This window comes from Hypanus sabinus, chromosome 8 (assembly GCF_030144855.1).
Source record: "Hypanus sabinus isolate sHypSab1 chromosome 8, sHypSab1.hap1, whole genome shotgun sequence".
NCBI lineage: Eukaryota > Metazoa > Chordata > Chondrichthyes > Myliobatiformes > Dasyatidae > Hypanus > Hypanus sabinus.
The window spans coordinates 54,017,736-54,028,356 of record NC_082713.1 but is presented as its reverse complement, the minus strand read 5'-3'; the positions used below and the strand labels follow the sequence as shown (position 1 = coordinate 54,028,356).

At 42.3% G+C, this 10,621-nt stretch overlaps 1 protein-coding gene across 1 annotated transcript; it reads right to left on the bottom strand.

Moving 5' to 3' along the window:
• Positions 1-7,614: 7,614 nt before the first annotated feature.
• Positions 7,615-9,461, bottom strand: LOC132397743 (glucose-dependent insulinotropic receptor-like). Its single transcript, XM_059976507.1, has one exon. It carries the CDS (start codon positions 8,808-8,810, stop codon positions 7,755-7,757), a length of 1,056 nt encoding a protein of 351 aa, XP_059832490.1. The 5' UTR covers positions 8,811-9,461; the 3' UTR covers positions 7,615-7,754.
• Positions 9,462-10,621: the final 1,160 nt, after the last annotated feature.

The following is a 10,621-nucleotide window of genomic DNA, read 5'->3' as shown; positions in this document are numbered from 1 at the left end:
GAAACATTAATGCACTTCCTTTACAGATGTTGCCTTGCAAGCTGTATGTTCTTTGCATTATCTGTTTTTAATTCAGGTTCCATTTCTGCATCAACTTTCATTTTCTTAAGTGCTTTTGGATATCATATTGTCTGCAATTTTTAAATGTGATTTGCAGAGTTTATAGTATAATATATTGGAATCTCTCCAGTTAGTCATTAAGGGTATATTTTGTTCCAGTATGTCTTTTACTCCTATCCTGAGATTGGCAAAACCAGTTTCCGTCAAATCTGCTTTGCTATATATTTTAACGTTACTCTTGTCTATGTTATGAAATGTATAAGGGGATAGATTGGATATGATGGGAACAGGAATTACAAAGTGAGATTAATTGGTGCCTAATACTTCCAGGCATCTTTTCAACTTAAAGGATTGCTGCTTTCAGCCAATACTATTCATGCTGTTCAGTGGCTGAACTCGTCCTGAGGAGGCAAATTTCATGAACAATGAGTCCTTATTAATCAATATATTTTAAAACTAGCCTGATTCTCTTAAAAGGTGGTGGGCGGGGGTTTTCATTACAGTTGCTGAAGAGGTTCTGTAGTGGAGGGAGTGAAGTTTTCGGACATTGAGTATGTAAGCATTTCCTGGAGCAGTGGCTGCAGCTTGGCACAGGGATTAATTCACACCACACTGAGTCTCGGAGCACAAACTCAGCTAGTCCATGCTTTACTGCTACTCTGCCTAGTCCCATTGACCCACACTTAGACTTGGGGCATCATACCCCTCCCATCCATGTACTTACACAGAAACATAGAAAATCTACAGCATATTACAGGTCTTTTGACCCACAATGTTATGCTAACCATGTAACCCACTCGAGAAGCTGCTTAGAATTTCCCTACTGAGGGCAGTAGGGAAACACCCCTAATTTCCCTTCTATTTTTATAAGCTCCATGTACCTATCTAAGAGTCTCTTAAAAGACCCTATTGTACCTGCCTCTATCACCTTCACTGGCTGTGCATTCCATGCACCCACCATTCTCTGTGTGAAAAACTTACCCCTGATATTCCCCTTGTACCTACTTCCAAACACCTTGAAACTATACTGCCTCGTGTTAGCTATTTAATCCCTGGGAAAAAGCCTCTGATTATTCACATGACCAATGCCTCTCAACATCTTATACACCTCTATCAGGTCACCTCTCATCCTCTGTTGCTCCAAGGAGAAAAGGCCAAGTTCACTCAACCTATTCTCACAAGGCATGCTCTCCCATCCAGGCAGCATCCTTGTAAATCTCCTCTGTCTATCATATCCACATCCTTCCTGTAGTTAGGTGACCAGAGCTGAACACAGTACTCCAAGTGGGGTCTAACTAAGGTCTTATATAGCTGTTACATTACCTCATGGCTCTTGAACTCAGTCCCACAATTGATGAAGGCCAACACACCATACGCCTTCTTAACAACAGTGTCAACCTACGCAGCAGCTTTGAGTGTCCTGTGGACATAGACCCCAAGATCACACTGATCCTCTTCACTGCCAAGAGTCTTACCATTAATATTATATTCTGTCTTCAAATGTGACCTACCAAAATGAACCACCTCACACCTATCTGGGTTGAGCGCCACCTGCCACTTCCCAACCCAGTTCTTCATCCTATCGATGTCCTGCTGTATCTGACAACTATCCACAAAACCCCAACTATTGTATCATCAGCAAACTTACTAACCCACCTTTCTACTTCCTTATCCAGATCATTTATAAAAATCACGAAGAGTAAGGTTCCCAGAACCGATACCTGCGGAGCACCATTAGTCGCTGTCCTCCATGCAGAATATGAATCATCCATAACCACACTTTGCCTTCTGTGGGCAAGGCAATTCTGGATCCACAAAGCAAGGTCTCCTTGGTTCCCATGCCTCAGTACCTTCTGAATGAGCCTTGCATGGGGAAACTTATCAAATACCTTACTGAAATGCACATACGCTAAAGCCATGCTGACTATCCATAATCAGGTTATGTCTCCCAATGCTCATAAACTCTGCCTCTCAGGATTTTCTCTAACAACTTGCCCACCACTGAAGTAAGACACACTGGTCTATAATTTCCTGGGTTATCTCTACTCCCTTTTTTGAACAAGGGAACAACATTTGCAACCTTCCAATCCTCTGGTACTTCTCCCATCCCTATTAATGATGCAAATATCATTGCCAGAGGCTCAGCACTCTCCTCCCTCACTTTCCACAGTACCCTGGGGTACATCTCATACGGTCCTGGTGACGTATCTAACTTAATACCTTTCAAAAGCTCAGAACATCCTCTTTCTTAATGTCTATACACTCAAGCATTTCAGTCTGATTTAAGTGATCCCCACGATTGCTAAGGTCCTTTTTATTGGTGAATACAGAAGCATTAAGAACCTCTGCTACCTACTCCGGCACCACACACGTTTCCACTCTCATTCGTGATTGGTCCTATTCTCACATGTCTCATCCTCATGATCTTCACTTACTCAAACTTCACTTAAATGTGACAACCGAACCAGCTTTTGCCACTTTGCCTGGCAACTCATTCTACACTCGCACCAGTTGGCAGATGGAATTTAATGCTGACAAGCTTGAGGTATTGTACTGTGGCAGGACATACCAGGGTAGGACAAGCACAGTGAATGATAGGGCACTGAAGAAACAGTAGAAAAAAGGGATCTAGGAATACAGACCCAAAATTCCTTGTAAGTGGTGTCACAGTTAGGGAGGGTCATAAGGAGAATTTGTGGCAGATTGGCCTTCATGAGTCAAAGTATTGAATACAGGAGTTGGGATATTAGGATGTGGTTGTATAAGACACTGATGGGGGTAAATGTGGAGTGTTTTGTGCAGTTCTGGTTACTTTCCTACCAGAAAGATATCAGTAAGATTGAAAGTGTACAGAGAAAAGTTACTAGAATGTTGCTGGGACTTGAGGATTTTATTCCCTGGAGCATATGAGAATGAGGGGAGCTGTTATAGAGCTATAGGGATATAGATAGCATAAATGCAAGTAGGATTTTTCCACTGAGAACAGATGAGATTAGAACTAGAAGTCATTGGTTAAGGGTGAGAGGTTAAATATTTAAGGGAAACCTTGGGGGGGGGGACTTCTTCACTCAGAGTAGCTACAGGAAGGACCGGGGGATATCAGGAGAGAGAAGAAGTCTCCTCAGTGTGTTTGATCATCAAGTATGTACCTCAGCCTACCCACTGCATATGTCTGCACAGATCTCCATCTCACGTTGCGAGTGGCTCCATGCTGCCGTGAAGCATGCGAACATCACTCAGACAGAGGGGACAGAATGAATACCCCCTGTGCATTCTGTACAAAGGTTGCAATGGGCCATGGTGCACCTAGCTATCATGTATGAAGTAATCTGAGCTATACAATCTGGGGATGAGTGACGCAGAGAGCAGTACGTTGATGACACAGTGGGAACCCGATAAATCTCATCTCTTTGCTATAGTTTTTTTGTGACTAGTACTACAGATCACAGTTGGCACCTTTATTGTTGAGTTTCTGATGGTAATCTAGGAAATAGGCTCCGTGCAACTGGTGCTGGGGAGACTTCAAATCTGCTAATATGAACCACCTCTGGAAATACCTGGACCAATATGTCAATAGCCACTGGTCAGCTAATAATCTGTGGGATGAGTGCAAAATAGCTGCAAAATATGCTGCCTGACTTTTAAATATTTAAAGCATTTATAGTGTTTTGCTTTGATCATTGAATGATGGGACACACGTCTGATAAATATCCCACTCCTTCTTCCCAATTTTCAGTGTTCCCTTTGCGGAGTTTGGAGATCATTCTTCCTGGTGTGAAAGCCATGGGGATCTCCACTGGACATCGTGGACTGTCCAGTAGAAAGCCTCTGTTGCTTATGACTCTGTTTCCATTGCAGTATGAGAAATCAAGGACAGCTGGGTACTGCAGTGGAAGCTCAGACATCAAGTTCCTCTCCCACCTGAAAAATGGGGTCTCATATGCCAGGCTGCTGTTTATAGGCTTCAGTTTGGCATTTACCACAATTATACCCCAGAAAATGATATAGCAGGCCACAGTTTGTCCACCTGGGCGGCAATGTCTCTAGTCCCATTACGCTGAGCAGTGGCATTCCCCAGGGCAGTGTACTCAGCCTGCTGCTATTCACTCTGCTGACGCATGACTGTGTCGTAGGATCCAGCTCAAACCATGTCATCAAGTTTGTAGATGACACAACAGTGGCTGGCCTGATCAACAGCGATGATGAGTCGGAGTACAGAGGAAGTGGGGTGGCTGGTGGATTGGTGTGAGAACAACAACCTAAGTTTGAATGGGGAGATTGTGGACTTTAGGAAGGTGCAGATGAACCATCCCCCTGGGCACATACATGGCTCCACTGTAGAGTGAGTTAAGTGCACCAAGTTCCTGGGAGTTCAGTTCACGGATAACTTCACCTGGTCCCTCAATATCACCTCCCTGAACAAGAAGGTACAACAGTTTCCTGAGGATATTGAGGCAAGCAAGGCTCCACCCCCTCCCCTACCCTCACATCTTAACTGAATTTTACAGGAGCACCACTGAGAGTGTCCTGACAAGTTGCTCCTCCATCTGGTGTGGGAGCAGCCGAGCATTGGACAGAAAGTCCCTGCAAAGGACTGTGAGAATGACTGATCATAGGAATCTCCTACTATACCTGCGTACACTGGACCCTTAGTATTATCAGGGATCCCACCCATCCTTCCAGCATCCTATACAAGACCTTGGTCACACCCCACTTGGAGTACTGTGTTCAGTTCTGGTCACCTCACTGAACACAGGAAGTTTCTTCCCCCAAGCCATCAGGCTTCTGAACTCCCTGCTGCATCGCATTTGAAGCGTCACTGGATAATCTGCTCCGTACAAAGTAAAGTGCATAAATTAAATATTGGAACACAATATTTAATTTATGCACTTTACTTTGTTTGTTTATGTGTAATTCAGTTGTAGATCTACTTCTTACTTTCTTAAATTATTGTGTGTTATACGTCTGTTACGTGTACCACTGTGCTTTATGTCCTGTTCTGGAGAAATGTCTCATTTGATAGTGTATGTATATAGTAGTTAAATGACAATAAACTTGACTTGTTGTGACTCCATTCAGACACATCCATCCAAGCTCAAACTGCTATCGTCATCACCTGGATACAATGGTGGTAGCCAGTCGCAATCTGCCATCAGTCATTGCAGGGTTTTAGCTGCCCTAATAATCAGATTTCAGTGGCTCTCCAGAGCACCCACCACATCTCCTCACCCAAGCTGAGTATGGCACCAATATTTCCTGCACTTTTGCTGTTGCCTTGCAACCAGTCACTGGATGTGGGGCTGATTTTGCTGACATGATTCTGAAGAAGACCAAAACTTCCCGAGCTGCTTGAGTTTATCCTCCAGGCTCCCATACTGAAAGTCAACATCCATGGGGTAGGCAGGAGGAAAAATTAGTGGATGAAAATAAAGGGAAAGTAGTAGTTTAAAGGAGTTCTCTTTTGTTTAAAATTTGAGCTAAAATTGAATGATTCTGTGCATATATAAAAACTGCTTGGCATAAATATTATAGAACTAAATAGAAAGGTAGTTCTGTGCTGTGCTCAGTTCTACTTGCCCATTGCCCCATCCTGGTCCATGAAGGATGTCACTTAAAATAATCATCCTTGTGTCTATATTCCTCATGATCTCGTCCTGCTCCTTCTATTGTTACATACCCCGTAACTGGGTCACTTACCAGCAAAGATAGAGAGGTCCGTTGAAGTCTGATGGTACTATTTTTAACAGTATTTATTGATAAAAATACACAAAAATAATATCAGTGCAAACATACAGATAATATACGTCTTCAATACTAAATCTAAAAGCGCGGGTATAATAATAATCAATAAGAAATAGCGCTATCGTTGTCTAGGGGATAATGCATTGTCCGATGGAAATATAAAAGTCACTCAAGTTCATTCAAGCTGCAGGCTGCCCTTTGGTTGGAGTCAAGAGAGAGAGTTTAAACTTGCCCATTCCTTTTATGATGTCAGTCCTTCGAGAGTCGGTGGGGGCTGATTGCTCCTTTGTGTTAGCTAAAGCTGTTCTTCCGTGGCAAGACCCACCAATTCCGAGGCAAGTGGAAAAGGACGCACGTGGGCTTTCGCTATTATGCTGTTACAGGATTTCTAGCGTTTCTTCTGGTGCGTCTAAAAGGGCTGTTCCCCAGACCCTCTTTTATCCTGACTCACAGGGTCTCAGATGTCAATCAGGTTGGGATGATGCAATCCCTCCACCAACCCCCCACCCCTCTGTTCATTGCCTGGGGGCTTCGATGAATCGTACAGTACTCAATACACAATTCCGTCTCCAAGAGATAATGGCCGTTATCCGTGGCTTTGTCTCTCGGAGGCCCAGGAAACATTCCGAACATTGAGGAATCTGTGTGTCTCTCTCTCATTTCCTGGGTCTCCTGACCTGAATCAATAGCGATCCTGCGATTCTCAAAAAGAAGGGGGCCATAGGCGTAACACTATTAAATCCCTTCCAGCTTCATCCCCACACACGTTCTACTTGGCCTCTGACCTTCAGCTCCATTCCTTTACACCACTCTTGGTACCTGAGCTTATTGCTTCTTGAAACTTTTCCACTTCCAACTTCCTCCTTTATCTTAAAAGCCCTCTCAAGCCCCCTTCTACTCACACTTTATTTGGCTCAGAATCGAATTCCCTTGTGCATTTGTGGCTCTTTTTTCAGCTGGCAAGAATTTGATATACTGAATGCTGGGCATGTTTGTGTTGAAATTCTATTAAAGACCAGAATATACATTACCAGAGCAGCTTGAGTTTGCCCCCCAAGTTCATACTGAAAATCAGCAGCCATATGTTAGCTTGACATGGGCACAATAGGTCAGTTAAAGGCCACAAAAGGTCAGACATAATTGTTATATAATTCTATTATTCTGCAATAGGGTGAAGCGATAATTACATTGGTTACTTGTTTTCTTTTCTTTCTTTTTCCAATATTGTTATTAAATTGCATATACACAAATACAGAATTCATAAGGATACTTATTATAAATCAAAATAAGATAGCACAAAATGCACTATATATAAATCACACTGATACAATCACGATATCCCATATTCATGATCAATCAAATAAAATAAATTGAATTATGAAATACAATAATAATATGGTTAATTATATTATAAAAAAAATCTACATCCACTACCAAGAAAAAGCTGGTTGGTAAAAAAAAAAACAAGAGAAAAAAAGAGTACTTTACTATATAGTGTTTTATAATATTAGCCCAGATCTATATTTTAATAACAATTCAAAGATTTTTTAAATAATTCAGAAAGGGTCCCCATAGCGTTTGAAAATCTTGGTTAGAATCAGAAATCGAACAAAGAATCTTCTCTAAATTTAAACATGACATAACATCACATAACCATTGAGCATGTGTGTGTGTGTGTGTGTGGGGGGGGGCATCCTCCTTTCATTTAAGCAAGATCACCCTCCTAGCCATAAGAGAAATAAAAGCCAGTACCCCCAAATGAGAAGGCTCCAAAATTATAGCTCTTTTCTCAACAATACCAAATAAGGCAGTCAAAGGATTGGGCTTAAAATTAACTTTAAAAAGTACTTGTTTTCCTTGCTACCTTGAAACCTACATTTCTCCTCAAGGCAATCTACAACAACTTGACTGCTTCCAATAAAAAAAATTGCTCCCTTTCCACTCGAGTGCATTCACATACCTTTAGATGTGCTTGTTGTTGTCGGATAAGTAGCCAATCTGATTGCAGTACAGGGCCCACGTATTTGATCGTCGCCCCCTCTCTCTGTACCAGGATTCTGCATGTCGCCTGCTTTCCACCAACAACAGAAGCTAAGAACTTGTGCGATTCTGAACTTGGCACAGCAGCACATCTGACAAACTTGCGTTCTCACATCCTTTTGCCAGTAGGAATAAATCAACGGATTCATCAGGGAATTGGAAAGGGCAAGAAGACAGAGGTAGTCTTCAATGAGAATATGCAATTCACAGGTGATGCAGCATGCTTGCACGATACTTGCAATGAAGAATGGAGCCCATGCAACCATGAAACAGCCAACAAGAATCGCAATGGTACTCACTGCCTTGACGTCTCGGATGTGGCAGCGTGGCGGATTAGCTGGGCTGGAGACAGAGCCTACTCGTTCACTCTCTAGAATTTGCCGAGTGTGAGAATATGCTATCCTGAGGATTACACTGTAGAAGTAGATGAAGACTAATGAAGCAGGAACAAAGCAAGCACAAAACACAGCTATAATGTAGTTGGGATGGACAACAGAGAACAGGGTGCAATTATTATTATTTTGATTAGGTTTCAGCTGTTTAATGATTCCTGGAAGGAATCCAATTAGAAGTGCCATGCTCCAGAGTCCTACAATGATCCCAGCCACCATTTTATACGTCATCAGTTGGCAGTACCGTAAAGGTACTTTTATGGCTAGGAAACGGTCAAAAGCCACAGAGACCATTGTTAAGATTGAGGCAGAAGATGGGGACATTAAAAGCGAAATCCGCAATATACACAAAGTCCTGCTGGTGGCAAAGCTCTGTCTGCTGAGCACTATCACTGCAGTTCCAAAGAGGGTGAATCCCACAAGCATGTCTGCAATTGCCAGGTTTAAGATGAAATACAAGCTGGCAGATCTGTTCTTTGAGATCATCAGGGCCAGCACCACTATCACCAGGCCATTGGAAGTGATGATAAGCAGCGATAGCACCGTCACAATGCCGCCAAACTGATTAACATCCATTGTTCAAAACAAACAGCAGAACATAGAATCAGCAGAAATTGGACCACTTGCTACCACATCTTGAATTTTTGAAGCAGATGGAACCACAAAACAGCAAAAGTAACCGACGAATCGAAGTTTGAGAGAGCCTGTTGCACGCATAGCAGGACAATCAGTAAAGTGTGCATTATGAGGTCACTTTTAAATTTATTGGTGAGCTCATGTTCCCTGATTGACCAACAGCAATAACAGCATCATCATGAAGAATAACACTTAGCCAACACCCATCTCTCCTATGTTGCTAATCAACGGAACAGGACCCGTTGATAAGACTTGTTTCATGATGGCACAGGGTATATATTGTGCAGAACAATCAGGGGATTTTATTTATCGTTAGCAGTTTATTGCCCAATTTTCCAGATTATGAACATTGGACTTGTGCTTTAACTCATTTATTACCAGCTGCTGCTGGTAAAATGGTACTTGCTATGAACTCATTGGGCACAGCTTCACAATAAGATGCATTTAGCTCTCTTTCCGGATGTGTAAGAATAATCTGAGATTCAGCTTTCAGTAAAACATTGTTCTCTTTAAGGTTATTTTTATTGTTAAACATTATCACTTGTAACAGGAGTAAAGTGTTATAATTATGTATTATGAAATCTGGGTGAAAGGCCAAGGATAGGTGTAGATGACACAATGTTGAAAGATTAGATAAGTCTACGAGTAATATTTAAATGATACTGATATGAACATTAAAAGCAATATATTTTTAGAAAGCAAGATTCGAAGATCTATGATTTGGTGAACTATGAGAGGATGTCAGATTTATTTGGAGCTCATGTGGAAGAAAAGACATTTTGGTGGGCCTTGAAACGCCAACTGTTACAAAACACACCAGTTATTCAGTGGCTACTGCTTTCACCCGATTCTCTCTACCTAACTGCACCCCCCCCCCCCCGCAAACTAAACAGCATCAGAAGATAACCAGAAGATTCAAAGGAATTGACATGTACAAAGATGTTGATTTCTTGATAGCTTGGATCTATTAAAATTTGATCATGTAAATCTGTATTTTAATTAACTGTCAAACAAAATCTTTTGTTATTTGCATTGGATGCGGGATTAAAAATGTACATGATATCCTGGAGTATTAAAGCAAAGGGTAGGTTAAGTGCTCAGTATAAGATTGTGGGCCAAAGGGCATGCACTATTCTGTAGTGTTCTATGTTCAAAGATGGAACACAGCAAAATCAATACCTGGGGGTCGTTGAGTTTCATAGCAAATTCACTCAGCAGACTCTTGAACAGACCTTCTGCCTGATAAGATGGACTTTTGGCCTAATAATGTATCTCATTATGATCTTGCACTTTATAATTTATCTGCGCTGCACTTTTTTCTCCAGACTCTTGACTATTCGGCTTCAACTTCCAGACTCCAATCGATCTTTGGACTTGTATCTTCAGTTTCGATACCCAGACTAACCGATAACAGGACTCTGAACTCCAGGCTTGTACTCTGGGCGCACCGACTGACGCCTCCTCACGCCTCCTGCTCACATGGATGTAGATCCCACGACCCACCGACTTCATACGGCCTTAGCATTCGTGGATGCCTCTGTCGCCTGTCCTCCGAGCATGGAGCAGAGACCTGGACTCTGGAAACCTTTTGTCCCACGTACTACCAGGCACAAATTGGAGAGCGGAGCAGAGCGGTGATGCCCACACTGCTGGCCTCTGAGGGTGGAATGGAAGCCTGACTGCCGGATATCCTTTGTCACCCATCCTTGTCACTGGGCTTCACCCATCTACGTAGCTGAACTTCAAACATG

Excerpts from the sequence above, each read along its gene's own strand:
- LOC132397743 (XM_059976507.1), bottom strand. The coding sequence starts at position 8,810 with ATGGATGTTAATCAGTTTGGCGGCATTGTGACGGTGCTATCGCTGCTT.